We start from the raw sequence: 19,724 nt of genomic DNA on the forward strand, positions 1-19,724 counted from the left end.
TTTCAGCAAGAAAACAAGTCGATTTTCAGGCACAATACTCAATGCTTCATCGATTTCGTCTATTTCGTCTTTTTGTATTCAGGCCACGCAGATGAGCAATTGCTTTAATTTGTTTTAACCCGTTTCCCTTAATAACTTCTACTACTAGTAATGGCTCAATTAGTTGCGAAATTGGAGCTAAATAACGTATATTTATTCCTTCTTTTTTATTTTTTTATTTTCAGATTTAAATTATGTGAACTTTGATAAACTTTTAAACATATATAATTTCATAATAGAAACATGAACAGAACAGTAATTTATAGTATTATTCATATAATTTTCTTATAAATTTTAAATATGATTAATAGGCTCTAATTTCGAAATTTTGTCTAATCGACTCTCAAAAAGATAAAGTGACGTTTACGTTGCAACGCATGGAGTAAATCCAAAATAATACAAATAATATAACTCCCTGGTCTAGTCTAGTCTAGTCTAGACCAGAAAAATACTACTCTAGGTCTCAAATTAGTAGTTATTTAGACAGATTGTATATTTGGTTGAAGATATTATTATTTATGAGTGTTTTTTTAGATATGCTTTTGTCGTTCTAATTGGTGAAGTATTATTTGTTTTTGTGATTAATGAAGTATTTAGCGAGAGAAAAGAAGTAGTTTAGACAATACACGTATGATATTAAGCTTAGTACAAATCCGTGTTAAATAATGTGGCGAAGCGATGGGGCTGCTCCCCTTAATCAGAGGTTTCGGGTTCGAGTCTTGGGTATGAAAAAATCCTTGGTAGGGAGCGCTTCTCCCAAATGGGGTCCTACGAGGCGCGAATCCGAATATAGTCAGGCTCCAATGCGGATACCGAACACCGGGTGAAAATCAAAAAACAAATGTGTAAAAACCTCTAAAATAACACATTATATGAATTGAATGGAATAGAATTTTACTATTTCGTAAATCGAACTCAACCGGTTATTCGACATATAAAACTTTATTAAATCAAATAATTCATATTCAAAAATCTATTAACAAAAACAGATGTGTCGATTGTTGGATGTGCAACTCGACTATCATTTTGGTTTGAATGAAAGGATGATTTTCTAAATTCCTCTCTTTTTCAACTGATAACAAAATTGGTGAAGTTAGAAGTATAATAATGACAGTGTTATAATACAACCCGTGAGCTCCATGCTTTCTATCTTATCTCCAGTGTACTCCAGAACAAGTTGCTCGGGAATAAATGATATCAGTGTTGCAGAGAAAAAGATGTTACCACCGAGTATTTTTGTTGTTGGCAGAAAGAATATATGCCTCTTTGGGACATTGATTTAGAGGGTGACAAATTAAAGGTGCTGCTGCGCCTTAAATTTTTCTGTACTAAAAAAGAGAGAATTGATTTCGCTTGAGGAGGATTTTTAATGAACCACACCAGAATGAATGAGCGGTTCAATTTTTCGAATTTAATGCAAATGGAGTTCATGGTTATGTATGATCAGCCTTACTTATCTATAGAAGAGTTCTTTTTATTTGATATTTGTAAAGTTTTTGTCATGTATTATCCATAGAACAATGGTTGATCAAGCTCCTAATTATACCTTCTAAAACTGTCATGAAGACATGGATCGTTTGGTTTGAAACAAGTTATTCACGATTAGTTATCTCGGGATTAGTTATTCCACCCTCCAGAGGCAGATCTATGATTTGTAGGTGGCGGGTGCCATAATTTTCTTCAATGTACATCTTGTTAAGAACGAGTATTTGGGTCGAGTCTATCTCTTTTTAGTTTATTCGGGTCAACTTAATAGGTTTTTTTTTTTTTAATTTGCAAATATGAAAATTACATCTCACAAATCAAGAAACAAACATAATTAGCATCTTAAACAAGGAATCACACCCATTAACAACAGAAGTAAAATCAATATTTTCATCAAGGGACTTGCATCTCTTATGTATATTAAAAAATGAGTTTGCACAAGTAAAATAACATCTTCAATAAGGAAATTACATCAATCAAAATAAGAAAATTAATAGAAAAACTATTCAATAGGTAAACATACCCCATAAGTAAATGTAGAATTAGATAAACTACAAGTTCTCAAAAATAAATCATAAAATTCATGTTTTTTCTAAGCAGTGCTTACGAAATTTCCATCACAATTTAAGTAGTAAAGTGATTTAAATTCAATTTAACAATTATAGAATAACATAAATTTTTATAATACACACCCTCCGTCCATTTTTATTTGTCCATTATACTAAAAATATATATCCACTTTTACTTGTAAGTTATATAGTTTGAAAAACCAATATATAATTTACCATTTTATACCTATTTTACCTTATTATTAAGTACTCCAATTCATTTCTCATTTTATTTATTACTTATTAAGAGTGTCCCAAGTCAAAAGAAATTATAAAAAAATAAATTAAATTTTGATCTCAATCCAAAATTCCCATTGAGACCCAAGTTTTTCGATTTAAATACTTACAAATTTGAGATTAAGAGAAATGCTTAATTTAAGAGATTTTGAAGTTTCTATTTGTGTATTCTCGCTAGAGAACACAAATAAAATAATAAAAAAGAGGAAAGGCAATATAAATAATAAAAAGACAAATAGAAAATTGGGAGGGCCGAAAAGGGAATTACTGGTACAAAGGAAGTAAAAAGGGCAAAGAAAAACGGGAGTCGAAAAATATTCAAGATAGATTCAAACTTGTGCCTACCAGCCGTGACACCTTGTCTAATTTACGACTGGGGGTGACAGGATCAAATATTTAATCTAATTTAAGCAAATTACAACATAAGTATATAAAAAAATTATTAATCGAGGGGGTGCTATGCCACCTCCACCCTAAAGGGTGGATCCGCCCCTGCACCCTCCCACAGGGCTAAAATAACACTACACTTTTGGGATAACTAATCCCGGGATTAGTTATACCACGATTTTATCCCAGCCAAACGTGGGATCAACTCATCTCAAATATAATTGCGAGATTATTTATCCTTATCCCTTATACCAAACAAAAGGATTAAGAGCGAATTTGCAGTCGGATTCAGAATTTGATGGCCACTAATCACTATTTATATTCATAATCGCACAATCATAACTACTGCCAGCCACCAGCCATGTATCGTCAACTATCATTCACCACAATTATCATTTGTCACCACCAAGTCATCAATCACGATTATTAATAATATTATCAACTATAGTCGTTATTAGTTAAGTACCTTTTAAATAAATATGAGAATTCCAATATTACTAATTACAACCACCACTAACTACCGCCATCACTCAACACCCACATCCGCCACCATCATATTTTGTCTTATAAAATTTTATTAGTATAGTATTAGATTCATTAATACTTAAATTAAATTTTATATTCATTAATATTTAATTATGACAAACTTTATACATCCAAATGTTAAGAAAATAAGCAGTCTTAATTATTTAGCATCCCGATTTTAAAAGAACATCTCAATATTATGTATTTAAATTCAGAAATTTTAAACTTATATTTCAATATCTTCATATTTATGTTGTTTTATCTACCTAACGACTTATGGGTTAAGGTTGTTCATCACACATTTATAGGTATTCTATGAAAAAAATGTTGTAGGTTTGGAGACAATGGGAAAAAAATTCTTTAAATTTCTAATCGGATAAAAGAGTAGAAATATTTGTTGCAGCATGAGGAAACAATTGATCGCATTCTCACTTTCTCAGTCCCTGCTCTCGGAAAAATTAATCAGACAAAAAGATAGAAAATATATGTTGCAACATGAGGAAATAATTCATCGAGAAATATTTATTGCAACACGAGGAAACAATTCATCGAGAAATATATGTTGCAGCACGAGGAAACAATTCATCGCATTTATAGCTCCTCCTCCAGAAAAACTTCCTTTCTAAAACTACATCTTAATTTTAATTAAATAAATAAAATTTTGTTTACAAAGGAAATAGGAAGGAGGACGTAAATAAATGCATAGAAAAAATACCAACGCCCCTTATAAATAAACTAAATAATAGAATAAAAAGGAGGAGTTTTGGGCTAAAATTATCCCTCATGTATTGGAGTAGGTTTATTTTAGTCCCTTAAATATAATCCTGAGCATATTTAATTCCTTATCTATGGGAGTAAGTTCAGTTTGATCCCTCAAATATAACGGTTAACATATTTAATCCCTTAACTATGCTAAAGTGAAGCACTTTTGGTCTCCCTAACAGAACCTGTTTAAAAAGTAACGGTGCTAAATCCACGTGACACTCACGTGACTTGCAAGAGGCTAAACTCATTGGACGATAATACTAAACTCATTCGCCTTTCTCCCTAACTTCATATGAAGAAGCACTTCACCGAAAAAAGCCTTAGCCTATCTGTAGAAAGCTTCAATTGGCTGGAAGAAGAATAAGCTGATTTGTTAAAACAGGCAAAAACTTTATTTAGTATATTGAAATTTGCATTCACATGCTTCCGAAAAAAATTGGAGTAGTTCCATCAATCAAGATAATTTAGAACAGTTGTTAAAAGTTTTAATTTTTGTAATTTTTATATTTAACAAAAAAAAAAAAAAATGTTAGATTCACATGCTTCCAAAATAAGTGAAATGGTTCCATGTGTGCTGTCAGATTACCATTTAAGAGTTGGTTACCAACAATATGATCCAAATATTATGAGTTGTTGCTAATATCTTAAATGAGTTGCATTTTTTTTTTTAGCAATGTCATTACTCTACTTTGCCTTTTGTCCGATGAATTTAACCTCTTATGGGTCACATGAGTGTCAGAAGAGTTTAGCACCATTATTTTTTAAACGAGTTCTATTAGAAAAATAAAAAATACTCCATTTTAACATAATTAAGAGATTAAATATGCTTAGTGTTATATTTTAGGGACAAAAAATAAACGACTCTCGTAGAAAAGAGAGAACTCTAGCCCAAAACTCTAAACAGAAGATACGATGTCAATTTAGGAAAAGATGTAAAGACTTTTTACAACGGTCGACTCATCTCATGGCCCCACCACATGCGCGTATCGATGATCCACGGCTGATATCAAAATAAAAGACGCTACAATTATTTGTGACCGTAATGCCATTACTCGGAACTCGGAAGCTAGTATCCAAGTAGTTTCCAGGAAAATATCTGAGTCTACAAACCCTAATAAAATACAAATTCGATCGAAGTTGATCAATCAAAGGCAAAAATCCCCAACTCACATCCACAATTCACAAATTCGAAACAATTTATCGCCATGGGAAACACAGAGAAATTGATGAATCAGATCATGGAACTCAAATTCACATCAAAGAGTCTTCAACGCCAAGCCCGAAAATGTGAAAAAGATGAAAAATCCGAGAAACTTAAGGTGAAAAAAGCAATAGAAAAAGGAAACATGGATGGTGCTAGAATATACGCTGAAAACGCAATCCGTAAACGGAGTGAACAGATGAATTATCTCCGTTTATCTTCACGTCTCGATGCTGTTGTGGCTAGACTTGATACTCAGGCCAAAATGAGCACCATTAGTAAATCTATGGGCAATATCGTCAAATCACTTGAGTCCTCTCTCAATACAGGTATGGCGGAAAAGTTATTTGGGTTGAAATGGGCTAAAACTCAAACCCGCTCAATTTTTACTAAGTTTTAATTGCTTTAGTAGTTCTTTTGTAATTTTTTTGTCCTAACGTTCATTTTTAATATGAGAAGAATTGCAATTTATAGTTTTTTTCCGTATAGTTTTCGAATATCTACATTCTAATTTGGAAACATTGTATTAATCTAATTCAATATAGCTTTGAAGATTAGTCAAATTGACTCTAGAAGCGAAACATGACAAGAAAATATTTTGACAAGATTTCTCATGGATTAATTTGGGGCTAAATATCACCTCAAATTTTTGATGGGCTGAAATGGGCGGGTCAATAACCAGCCCAAACTTGAGCGGGTTGGGCGAGTTATGATTTTATGAGCTAATTTTGCCAACCTCTAAATACAGGTAATCTCCAAAAGATGTCTGAGACGATGGATTCATTTGAGCGCCAGTTCGTTAATATGGAAGTTCAAGCTGAGTTTATGGAGAGTTCAATGGCTGGAAGTACGTCGTTGTCGACTCCAGAGGACCAGGTTAACAGTCTAATGCACCAGGTGGCAGATGATTACGGCCTTGAGGTATCTGTTGGGCTTCCACAAGCAGCTGGCCATGCTATTCCTACTAAGGATGCTGAGAAGGTTGACGAGGATGATCTAACCAGGCGCCTTGCTGAGCTGAAGGCGCGTGGGTAATTGAGAAACTAAAGATTTTTCATGTTAATAATGAGGCTGCGCAATTGGTATATCGTGACATAGTATGTGGAGTTCTCTCTATTTCCTTTTGAAATTGAACGTCTTTAATGTATATTTTAACTCTCTTTTGTTGGTGGAGTTATTTTGTTTTGCTTGATGGTTTGCAGAATTTGTGTGTTGATACCTTAATGTGCATGTTGGTATTGTATACGTTGTCTGGTCATATCGTATCTAAACTGACTTGTTAATATATCTGCTCATTACCTTTGAACTCATGGTGTTGGATTGCATGGTTGGTGCTTGTGAAGACAAAGCTGTCCGGTTGGGATAGTTAATCGGTATGAAACAGAGGATTGAAATTAGAATAGATCATGCTCAGTTAAAAGAAAATAAAGATGGGGATTCTTATTTTGGGAGGGGAGAGTAGGAGAATAAGAATGGCTGCTTCGTTCTATACAAGCTTGACCATTGTTGTGTCAAGCTAATTTTCGAAGAGTTTTAATTGATTATAACATCCTTTTGGCACTTCTCCCTTGTGAACAGTTACGGGTTTTGGATACCAAAATGTCCTGTTTATGGACTTCAACTTTCTGCCACGCATGTCTTTATGATGATAAGGAATAGACGATTGATGGATAATAATGAAACTGAGTGTTATAACTGAATATTGAAGTTAAATGCTTATCTGCGGAAGTGTTAGTGGTCACCTGCGTTTTCGTTGCATAAATTTAGTTTGCACAGCTATGAAAAACATTTTTGAGTACTGCATGACTCACATGTCAATGACATAGTTTTTGCAATTTGCATTGACAATAGTTTTAAAATGTTGCATCTGGGAGTTGCAAAGTTGTCTTGGTGCTTTATAGCCTGTTTGGCCAAGCTTATTTTTCCCCCCAAAAGTACTTATTTGTGCTTTTTTTTTTTAAAAAAAAATGAGGTGTTTGGCCAAGCTTTTGGGAGAAAATAAGTGCTTTTGGGGAGTAGCAGAAGCAGTTTTTTAGAAACTAAAAAAAAATAGCTTTTGCCCAAAAGCACTTTTGAGAAAAATACACATAGAAGCACTTTTTAAAAGCTTGGCCAAACACTAATTGCTGCTCAAAAGTACTTTTTAAACTAATTGGCCAAACACAAACTGCTTTTAGCCAAAAGTACTTTTTTGAATAAGCTATTTTTAGAAGCTTGGCCAAACAGGCTATTAGTCTTCACAATTTTGTACGCAGCTAAGATTCCTAGTTAAATACAACCGCACCAATTTGGTATGCTCGTATAGTTCTAGTTAGCTGACTGTATCATATCATTCTTACTATAACACATTAGATAGTTGTACCTTTGCAGTTTAATAGTCATCCACCTTATCAATTTTAGTCCGCGAGAGAGAGAAGAGGATCACATGTTGCATAAATGGATTTTCTTCATTGAGAAGTCCAAAAGTGGGAAAACGATTGGGTTATAACTTTATAATAACTTAATAGAAGAGATGTTTTTGTGTATATTTTTTATGGTAAGTTGCAATAGCTAATTACTCTAGTATTTGCATGTTTGTTTATGATTCAACCAATTTAAATAGTAATCTGAGTAATAGAGGCTGTTGATGTGAATTCCAATCAATGTTGTATGCCACTCTAGACATCTTTAAATAATTAGGAACGAGAGCCATATGAACTATACTTGATTAGCGGAAATAGAAAATAAAACAAAAGGCAGACTAGAGCCATATGTACTGGGTGGAGCCTTCTTTGGATTGTTTTATCCTTGGAGTTTTAAATTGGAATGACTTCATGTTGCGCAACAAAACAGAAAGCAACATTGTGCTAAGCTAATTTGTGGATAGTTGTTACAAGCCTGAGTTTGTCGTGCAAAGCTAATTTTTGAATAGGTTTGATATTTGTAGAATTGTTTTTTTGGCACTTCTTTTTGTGTGACAGTTAAAATTTTCTGTCAGATGATTTCAATCATCTGTCATTCACGTCGGCATGATGATAAAGGTATTGACAAAGCATAAGCATTATGGATATTGAATGTTAAAAACTGAAGTCAAGAAGTTAAGATGGATTTGACTTTCATCTTTGCAGCATGCAGTAAGTGTTAAAGCTGAAAATTTCTAAATGTGAACGGTCAGCTATGTTTTCCTTGATGCATAGCATAGGAGGAAGCATTTGTAATGGTGAATTAGAGTAGTTTTTGCAAAATGCTACAGATGGGGGTAAGGGTGCCTAAGGAGCTTTTCTTTGCAAGTCTACAAGTGGCAAAATATCCTGGTAGATTACACAACAATTTGATGTATTCTCATTGTTCAGGTGAGCTGACTGTTCTACCTAATTAGGTTGATTGTATAAGAAAAAGTAGTGGGTGGCATACTGCATACATGAATTCTTATTTTGAAAGTCCATAGTGGAAAAGAATTCTGGTTAACTGGATAATACTTCATCCCTCCTGACTTACATTCTGTGGCCTGACTCTGTTTGGTCATTGTTAAATTGGAGGACTGTGTAAATGTGCTTTGCAGTGTAGTTAGTTAATTTACTAGTTGGTTTCCATATGTGAGATAGAGAGAGCATTAATGTAGTCTGATATCATGTAAAGAGTAGCTTATAACTTATAACTGGTGGATGGGGCTGTCTCCGTGGAAAGCACCTTCCAAGGTAGAAAGCACCTCCCCTGCTCAGTTAATGTGAGTAATAACTCTGTGTTCAAGGTAGAAAGTTTTTCTCGTGCTATTCTGCGTAATGACTGGATTACTGGATTTGAAATGGAGAAGTGAAACACTGCACAGAAGCTTTAGATGTAAAGCCTTATTTGTCGATATTCATGTGCAGCTTATGCACTTGTTACCCACCGAGTGTACAACCCTGTGCCACTGGCCCTCGGGGATTTCTCGGTTATAAAAGAAACTTATTGCTGAAGTATTTACATTCTTGTTCAAAATGCAGAGATTGAAAATTAGTTTTGAGTATTTCTTCAATTTATGTTGTAAGCCCTACAATCTTTTCCCTCTCGGCTTCGTTAACTAGACTTGAGAACATCGCCTGAATTCCCTTTTTCAGCTTTTCCATACTTGCTTAATACACTAATTCTGTTTCATTCCGTTAAGCTATACCTTGTGCTTGCCCTAGCAAGAAAACGGATGCGCTAACGCGCAACGGCTTTCTCGCTAGTGCGCTTAATCAATCAGTTGCTTCTTTCCTAATCCCATCGGCCATAATGTGGTCTATCTGGGTTGGTCTAACTCCTTGGCTAGGAGAGTGGAGCCATACGTGTTGTGTGAAGTGTAGCCTTACCTTGCCTTACCTTGTTTATCCTGCCCCAAAAAGAAAGTGAGGCGTACCTTTCATTATGTCTCGTCATGGTCGATGGTGTTATACCGTTTAAAGTAGTCTTGGAAAAATTTGAGTTCTGTCATTGATACTGATACCTTCTAAAATTTCGGGAAATTACTTAGGGTTAAGTTGCATCGACTATGAGTTTGTTATTCAGAGTAATTTACAGTTAGCATTAGTGGATGTCAAATTGATCTTGGCTAATATGGAAAAAGCTGATATCACTGCCCTTCTTGACATTCTTGTCATATATTAGGCCAAGATTGAAAATTCGTTTACATCTTTCTGGGTCTTAGGCCTCCAGCCACGGACATTATTAGATCACAAACATTTTCCCTCCAACGCTCATCATATATACATTATTAAAATCCAACACTACACCATGAGAAACAGTCCGATCACCAAGCGACATGAAAATCATGCTCCATATTTAAATTAAGATGGCACGCATTGAACATTTCTGATGTTTTTCCCATGCAGGCTGTTATGATCTCATAGAGTTTGAGCACAGAAACCTTTTCGCTCAAAAGTCTCAACCCAAATATCATATCTAAGACAAGCAAATAGAGAAATTCAACAGGAATCTCATGTTTTATTCCCTATTGGCCATAGAAAGGACAATCCACTTCCATTTAGGGTTCTTTGGAAAGGCAAGGCTGCTTGCATATTTAAATCTTGCTTGCTAGCAGCAAGCCACAATGTACAGAACAGATGATAAGCAGAACAATACTTTTGCCACCTTTCAACCATGTCTGAACTTGTTCAATAGAAGTAGCCAATAACTTGTCCACCCACATTTTGCCGCTGAGCTTCTTCGTGATCCAAAACTCCATTTGGTGTTGTAATTACAACATATCCCCACTGCAAGAAGAGGAATCGATCAATAGAAATAAAGTTAGTAATAAGTTCTTGGTCATAAGTAAGAAAAGGAGGTGACAAGAACCTGACTTGGATCGTAGGATGTTAAAGCATATCAGGTATATATGTGTAAGAGGTACTAACAGGTATATGTGTCTTTGAGTTCAAAGTACAATAAAGCATGTAATGCGGCAGCAATGGGTGACTTCTCAAAGCGTATGCTTTCATTATCTTAAAGTAAAATCATGTTTTTTTAGAAGAAAAAATAAATCTAAATGGAACTTCGAAAAAAACTATGTTGACGGACAAGAAGAATGGAAGGAAGATAAAGAAGTAAGAAATGAAAATGTAGCCTATGCCTATACCTTGCAAGAAAAGCAAAGAACTAAAAACATAATCTCTGCCAGTGCAACTTAAATTTGGCTCCACACTCTACCACAGCATGCAACTTAAAGATATGTATTCACTTTAATAGATAACTATTGTAACTTGAGAACTCCTTGTGGGTATAATACTCTTGGACAATGGAGGTGTAAGCCCAGGTAACACATCTCACGATAGCTTTTTCTGTTCAAAGATGCTTCCTTCTGCTTCATTGTCCCAAGATAGAAAGATAGCTCAAAATGGTTCTTTTTGGACATAAAATGATATAAAGGTTGGTGTCTGAAAACAGAAAGATGGCTGAAAATGATTTATTTTGAAAGGAAAAGATAGTAAAGAGGTTGGTCTGAAAGTGGAGACAAATGGCAATTTTGGAAATTCTTTCCACAGGTCTTGGTAAAGCAGGAACTCAAAAGAAGAGCAGCAGGCAGAGATATAATGAGTGAGTGTGGTAAATGGATAGATATCCAGTAGGAGCTGGGTTTGGAAAGTACAGATGACAGTATCTTCAGAAACTGGGAAAGAAGAAGTGAAAAATAAATGCCAGAGGAAGAGGAAGTTGTTGGTCTGTTGGTCAGTAAGTGCAGAGAGAGGATAAATTGGCCTAGTCCCGCCTCGATATAACGTATGTAAAAGAGCTTCATGATAAAACAGGTTGTGCAACACAACCTTAGTTCGACCACAATTATTTGTAGTACATCATTGACACTTGACAGATCTAGGAAGGTAGACGGGCAAGACTCTTCTCCAAATCTTACAAGTTCACATTTATGGACAGCTGTTTCATTCACATGATATTATATGTGTATTCCACTACCACATGAAACTGCAAAGTCCATGTTCCCTTCCGGTAATGAGAATTTGTTAAATATGTATCTTTTTATTATGACAAGGAAACCCGCAGCCGCTACCCTTTGGGTGCGCACAAGGTAAGCCCCGCTCCTGTGCAATAGCCCGCAAACGACACAGAAGCGATGAATATGTAACAAAAAAGTACCAAGCTTCCTTCAGGTAATGAGAATTAGCCATATTAGTATGAGTATATGACAACTAATACCCAGCCCCTCCCATCGGGGCAGCTTTCATGCACATATGGAAGCATTACGTTTCCATTTACACTAAGCAAACATTTCATGTAATAAGTCAGAATCAGCGAGCAAGACCCGAGTATGGTGTAAGCACCTAAAGATGGTTGATACAAATTAAAATGGAATATCTAAGGGAGTCAGCCTTCTCTCTATTTGCACTTGAAACTATGATCAAGATAAGAAATTATCGTCTATGATAGATATCCACATATACATGAATTTCATACCTAAAATACTTTAAAAAAACATAGGAAGCTGTCAGTGCAGTACTTGCTAGTTAGGGACGCTACTATTGCAACTCAAGATGAATATCCTTTTTTTTTTTCCGGAAACTGGTAAACTTTTCAAGATGAATATCCTCTTGTCCAGGCCCAGACAGCCATCATGAGAGGTGTACTCCAGAAGAAGTGTTTAAGATTGGGGAATTCATAAGGTATGGAGAGGAAGATAAGATGAAACAGAAATGATGCCCCCCTCAAGGAGCATTTCGTGAAGTCCCACACCAATTTTATGTTTTGTGGATTGTGTATCCCCCATTCTCAATGTACACTACCTTAAAACACCTCTAGTAATAGCAGGAAGCATTCTCAGTTTCTCACCTAGAAAAAAATTACCACTCTGCTAGGAAAAGGTACTATTCTGATCCACTTTTTGTGGTGGTTGGAAAAGATAAGAAGTGTTTTTAAGCCTTACTTTTAGGCAACAAAAAAAGTACAAAAATAAACTAAGCACCAAAAGTTGAGTATGCCCAACTAATGGCTTTTAGCTTATAAGCTTTTTGTAAAAAGCCAATCCAAACACCCTCTTAGAGAAGCAGTGTTATTAAAGGCGAAATGCTCAAAAAAACTAAGGTTTGTTGGGCCTCTAATCGCAAAGCACAAAAAAAGTGTGGGCTTTTATTAAGAAAGGCGCAAATAGAGAAGAAAACACAAATACTTGTGTCGTCCAAGACTAATAATTCAAAGATTGAAAAATATATGGACAAAGAAATTGAAAAATAAATACGATAAAATGAAATATCAATTATTTAGTATCGCCTCCTCAGAATTACACTCATTGGCAAGAAAAAGAATGCCTTAGAGCTTTGATGACGACACTGAAGTGCCTCGCAAAGCAAAGTGCTCAACATGTTTTGCGACTCGCTTAAGGGCTTAAGCACGCCTTTGACAACACTGTAGAGAAGGGGACTATGGTCTAAGACCTTAAACATAGTCAAACAGAGCAAAAACTAAAAGCAGAGCTCAGCAGATTAGCACTTAGTGAATAATACCAATCAAACAGAGAGAAGATATTAAATAGGATTTACTGAGTACATTATATGAAGCAAACCCTAGACTGGCATAATTCAATGAACAATGATGCAGCTTATGTTTGATGGCGTTTTTATAACTGATGAGAGTCCCGTAGCATCGAAAGTCCTACTTAGGGGGAGGACACAAACCTGACGTGGTGGTAATGTGCGTGTTTTATAATTCTCAACTACAAGACCTAAACTCTAGTTCTTTTTAACAGGCATTTTTTTTTTTTTTCCTTTTTGTTAGTATGGTATTTTTTCAAGGATCTTTCAAATTATATCTTTACAAGGCGCTAAACCCTAATTTGTTTTTCAAGTTTTCTTTGTTAGTATGGTAGGTTTAAAGTTCATCGTTTGTTATTCGTTTTTTTCAAGAGTTTTCATATTTATATATTGAATTTACATGACCCTAAAAAAATAAAATTCTTTATCAAGTCTATTTTGTAAGCATGGTAGATGATCCATACCCTTTTTTTGTAAGTTTGAAGTTCATATCATCGTTACTTCAAGTCTTTTAAAGAAATTTTATACTATTCTAGTAAGTTTAAAATTTATGTTGTCTATATTTTACAAATTTTAACATCGAAATTCGATATGGTTTTGTGATTAGTGATATTCAACCCTTAGCTAATTAACAAAAAAAAAACAACTAATTAAAAGTTATTACAACAATTAACATTAATTAAGTAACTACAATTAATCTATATATATAAGCAGAGGCAGCATAATAATAAGCCACTTTTAGGAGTGCTCCAAAAAAAAAAGGATAAAGAACTAACAGATTTTCAAGTAATAATTAAATTTTTTAATTCAAAACGGATACAACTTTATCAAAAACCAAAAATTAGCTACTAAAAAAACGGATACAACTTCTCAACTGTTGCTCATGTCCCTCTACATGATTCACACATGGTTCTCACGGTTACTTCTCACTTTAAAACAACAATTTCCACGCCTAAACAATATATTTTCAATCTTGGCCTTTGGGAAAAAGGATTGCCACAAACTATCTCTTCTCATTACAATATGACTCACAAATACTTTTGTACAAACACACGATGCAAAATATGGCAAGACTTAATTACATACGTGAAATTTCCAGTACTAAAATGAACTGGAAGTTGAAGATTCAAGTTGTTTGAATGTGGCATGTTACAGATCGTGAAAAACCAATTGTCCCCTATATCGATTGAATTACTTCGAAAGGTACATGATAATTTGCACCAGTGTTATCAAAAGCGAAAAGCGCAAAAAAGCTCTAAGGTCAGTTGGGGCTTTAAGCGCAAATAAAGCGTGGGCTTCAATGAAAAAAGGCGCAATGGTGCAAAAATAAAAATACATATATGTTTAGCCCAAGACTAATAATAATAAGCATGAATAACAAATATATGGGCTAACAAATTGTAAAAACACAACGATAAAGTGAAATATCAATTATCTAGTGTCATCTCTTCAAGAAAGGCTCATTGGCAGGGAAAAGTGTGTCTTGGAGCCTTGATAATACACTGAAGCACACATAAAGCGAGGCGAAGCGCTTAACATGTTTTGAGCCTCGCTTCAGGGCTTAAGCGCGCCTTTGACAACACTGATTTGCACGCTATTCTTCTTTTATGTACTTCGTATGCATTAAATCATCTTCATCACAAATAATAAGGATTAATTACCGAAAAGTTCATTCTCATTAAAATCAATCTAATTTATCAAATCCTCAAACGGTCGAAATCTGAAGATAGTGAAATGAAACTGTGAATAAGTTGTCTTGTCCACAGTTGTCCGATGTGTAAACGCCAACTCCAATTCATGTGTATTTTATCTTAAATGCATATTGTTCGGACCATCACAAATTATGGATTTCAGCCAGTCTGTTGTATCACTTGATAGTTATAATATTTTCTTCAAAAAACTGTTTTTAACAATTTAATCTCACCCAACATGTTTCGATTTTTCAACAAATTAGTTGTGTTCTGTTTTCTATAACATGACTTTTACTGACTCATTTTTTATCACTTATTTATTTGTAGGGAGATCGAATTCATGCAACAATTGAACACTCTGTTGTTCATAAATTCAAAAGTGAAATAAAAAGAAATGGGATTGTATATTATGAATAACTTCGTGGTTGAGGTCCTAACAATATGCATTTAAGACAAATACACATGAATTGGAGATGGCGTTTAAACATCGGACAACTGTGGACAAGACAACTTATCCACAGTTTGGTTTCACGATCTTCAAATTTCGACCATTTGAGGATTTCATAAATTAGATTGATATTAACGAGAATGAACTTTTCGGTAATTAATCCTTATTAAATTGTGATGAAGATGACTTAATGTATACGAAATACATAAAAGAAAGAACAACATGCAGATTATCACGTATCTTTTCATCCTCAAGGAGAAATTCAATTGATATAGGGACAATAGGTTTTTTGCGATGTGTAACATGCCACATCCAAACAACTCGAACCTTCAAATTCTAGGCCATTTTAGTACCGTAAATTACACGTATATAATGAAGTCTTTCCATATTTTGCACCGTATGTTTGTACAAAAGTATTTGCAAGTATGTGTGAGTCAAATTGTAATGAGAAGAGATAGTTTGTGGATTTTTTTTTCCCCAAAGGCCCGCAAGATGGAAAATATATTATTTAGGCGTGGAAACTATTGTTTTAAATTGAGAAGCAACTGTGAGAATCATGTAAGTCGTGGAATGAATGTGTGAATCATGTTGAGGGAAATGGAGAAGAGTTGAGAAGTTGTAACCATTTTGAATTCAACTATATAGTATATATTTTTAAGTTTAAAAAGTTAATTTAAAATTTTGTTTATTCTTTGTCCTCCTAATTTTTAGTAGCTTTCTCCTAAAAAACGTGAAAAATCTGCTAATTTTGTATTGGATAAAGTTGAGAAGTTGTATCCCTTTTGAATTCAAAAATTTAATTATTATTTATTTTTACGTTTAAAAGGTTAATTTAAAAATCTGTTAATTCTTATCTTTTTCTTTGGAGCATTGTCCTAAAAGTGCCAAGTGGCTTACTATTACGCTGCCACTTAGCAATTTGTGATGCTTCTGGCTCTGCTTTTTCAACAATTATCCCCTAACTTTAAAATTTTCCAATGATCAATTAGTTTTCAAGTATTTAAGAACAAAAAATCCCAAACAGGATGAATTTGAAACATAAGAAATTATACAGCAAAATAATTTTCTGATAAAGTGATTAGAAAGAAAGACATGCAAGTCAAATGAAACCAAAAAACAAATGTAGGACATTGCTAAAATACTCAAAGAGAGGGGAAGCATCCAAGACCTAACACATTCAGACAGAGGAAAAAACTAAAAGCAGAGATGAACAGATTACCATTTGGTGAACAAATTTCAAACAGAGAAGACATGAAACAGGAATACATTATATGAGGCAATGACTAAAATAGCGAAACTCAAAATTCAAAACTCAATGAACACTGATGCAGGTCATGTTTGATGGCTTTCTTATAACTGAGGAGAGCTAGGTAACATGGAAGCAAATAAAGTCTTACTTAGGGGGAGGACAAACCTGACGTGTTGGTAGCGTGCGTGTTTTATAATGCTCAATGGCTGCAGCCTTGATATCCTGTCTATAGGTGAGAGCTCGGCAATCATTGACCCTTCCAAGCAATTGAACAGATATCTTACCAACTCTATGAGGATCGTGTACTTGAAAGTCTTTAATATAACCTGAAAAGTGTAGTTACATTGTAAGCAGCCCAGTAAATTCTAAAATTTTAAACGCCTTGATTTGATTGATAAACATGATTTATCTCATATTGGAGGAAGGATCTTAAAAAGGAGATTTGCAGGGCAACACAATGGTAGCTCGTATAATGTGGTAGAAGAATGATCAATAACACATTAACTATAAATTCAACTTCTTATTTACAGCATACATTCAAAAGCAAATTAGTATAAGCATACAAATTCCAGATTTTCCATTTGGCTATAGATTTCACCAGAGACATTTCAGTTTTATGTTTTATACCAAAAAAACAAGGGAAATTTTCAAAAATATGCAGCCCAACATAAATTATTACGCAACGTAGCCCAATATAAAATATTATACAACATTATACCTGGGGGGAATGCATTATTCACAATTTATCAACCTTGTATAAAAGTGTATAATAGTGTATAAAACTATAAAAGGTGTTTATACACAAATATAAGCCAAATTGGGCAACAAACTCAAAGTATGGGATAGGTGGCGTAATTTTCCGTTAAAATATAGATCCAACTTCTTGTTTACAGTATGCATCTCAACAGATTAGTCTAAGCATACAATTTCACCAGAGACATTTGATAATGTTTAATACCAAAATAAATGTACACTAATACTTAATGAAAAATTGAGAGCTCAAAAACTAGGAGAAGCGCTAATAATCACCTCGATATTTCATGATCTAATAATCCTCTTGTATCCTTTACCCTACCTTTTTATAATAGCTCTACCCATACCCCGCTTTTCTTGTAGGTTTATCCTTCAAATTGTGGATGTGTGACATAATGCAACGACGGAAAACGATAGAATCTACACAAAAGTTGTATTCATCAAAACAATACAGTACAATACAACATAATACAACACATTATGAAATGATACATAACACCCATCCAAACAAGGTGTAAACATTCAAAAACAAATAAGTCTAAACATACAAATTCCAGATTTGCCATTTGCTTATACATTTCACCAGAGATATTTCAATTTAATGCTTTCCACCAAAACAAAAAAAATCTACACCAAAACTTATTGAAGATCTTAGAGTACAAAATGTAGGAGAAGGGTTAATAATTACCTCGTTAATTCATAATTTAGAGGAAATTTGCAAAAAAAAACAATTAAGTCTAAACATACAAATTCCAGATTTGCCTTTTGCCTATAGATTTCACCAGAGACATTTCAATTTAATGTTTTATACCAAACATAATATCTACACCAACAGTTTTGAAGGTTTTAGAGCTGAAAAACTAAAAGTGAACCAGAACTATCCAGAATAAGTTGCAGAGATGTTAGTTAATAATGACCTCGATATTTCATGATTTGGAGGAAATTAGCAATAACATTGGAGACAGGTTTAAGCTCAGCAGAAGCAAATCCTCTCTTTTCTGCATTTACGATCGTCCTTAATGCGTCGTTCAATATTCTCCTCCCCATTTGTACTACACTCTTTCTTCTCCGGCGACTGTAAAGTCCCGTTTTCTTTCCTTTCAAATCCTAAAACCCTCGCATGGGACATTTGAGACCCGAAACATAAGTAAGCCCAATAACCTATTAGACATGAGATTTTGGATTGGGCCGAAATTGAACATGGGCAAACGATAGAACCCACTGGATCGCTGATTGCTTCTTTATTCAGTTTTTTTTTTTTGAGGTGCTGGTCTTTATTTTTGGCTTGCACTTAAAAAGGTGACCGAAAATATCCTGAGGTTCTGAATTTAAACCCCAAATCAGTAAAAGAAAAATTCTTATTTTTGCACAGATTGCCCTTCATTTTGGGGTGGTCTTTAATTTTTGTCCTTCAAATTGGTAGTCTTTAAGTTTTGGCCTTCTCCTAATACCCCGAGGTTGTGGGTTCGAACCCCAGCTCAGAATTCTGCCTTAAGGCAGAAATTTGCAAACTCTGTCCATGTGCAAATTCTACCTGAAGGGCAAAAGTTAAAGACCACCATTTTGAGGGACAAAAATTAAAGACCACCCCCAGCGAAGGCCAATCCTGCAAATTGCCCAAAAAAATTCGCAAAGCAAGGCTTCGCGAAAATTCTGCCTTAAGGCAGAAGTTTGACTTGCAAAAATAAGAGTCTTTTTACTCTGCTGGAATTCTAAAAAAGTTGCCCGAATATGCCTAATTTTGCTACGAAATTCTGCCTTGCGAATTTTTATTTTATTTTACTGAGCCGAGATTCTACTTTATCCGGATTTCAATAATAAGATAAGTAAATTAAAAAATAATCAATTTAAAAAGAGAGAAAATTGAGTAGTGGTAAAAATGGCTCGCTAACAACCAAATGATGGCATTTTCCCCCAATATATATGCGCGTTATTCTTGTTAAGTTACAATACATATTCACAACATAATACTTTATAGTTCTTTTTTTTCTTGCTTTTCAAGATATCTTAGAAAAGTTTATTAAAATTGTAAAGCATGTAATGTTTCCAATCTGCTTAGTAAAACGTGTACACAATCACAATCTTAAGATATTAGCCTACGTTTGTCATTATAGGGTAATAGCACTCTTGATCCTTCAATTATTGAAATTTTTAATTTTAGTCCTCGTGATATCAGGCTAAACACATTTTAACCTTCAATTACTTGAGATGTGCACTTCTGAATGCCTTTGTTTATGAATATACAAAACATTTCAAAATTATTAACAATTTCACCACTTAGTTATACATGTATTATTATAAACTTAAATTGTTACTCAATATTTATGGATAATACAACTCTAAAAATAGTCCTAATATGA

At 34.1% G+C, this 19,724-nt stretch overlaps 2 protein-coding genes across 2 annotated transcripts; one reads left to right on the plus strand and one right to left on the minus strand.

The window, feature by feature from the left end:
- The first annotated feature begins 5,081 nt into the window (after positions 1-5,081).
- Positions 5,082-6,553, plus strand: LOC132633445 (ESCRT-related protein CHMP1A). The gene is made up of 2 exons (XM_060349872.1): positions 5,082-5,576; positions 5,996-6,553. The coding sequence occupies exons 1-2, from the start codon at positions 5,252-5,254 to the stop codon at positions 6,280-6,282; spliced, it is 612 nt and encodes a 203-aa protein (XP_060205855.1). The 5' UTR covers positions 5,082-5,251; the 3' UTR covers positions 6,283-6,553.
- Positions 6,554-10,006: 3,453 nt separating this feature from the next.
- LOC132633446 (small ribosomal subunit protein uS8my-like) lies at positions 10,007-18,489 on the minus strand. The gene is made up of 3 exons (XM_060349873.1): positions 18,282-18,489; positions 16,777-16,937; positions 10,007-10,460 (listed from the first exon to the last, which is right to left on the minus strand). The coding sequence occupies exons 1-3, from the start codon at positions 18,409-18,411 to the stop codon at positions 10,362-10,364; spliced, it is 390 nt and encodes a 129-aa protein (XP_060205856.1). The 5' UTR covers positions 18,412-18,489; the 3' UTR covers positions 10,007-10,361.
- Positions 18,490-19,724: the final 1,235 nt, after the last annotated feature.

Source organism: Lycium barbarum, chromosome 3 (genome assembly GCF_019175385.1).
Source record: "Lycium barbarum isolate Lr01 chromosome 3, ASM1917538v2, whole genome shotgun sequence".
Classification (NCBI taxonomy): Eukaryota; Viridiplantae; Streptophyta; class Magnoliopsida; order Solanales; family Solanaceae; genus Lycium; species Lycium barbarum.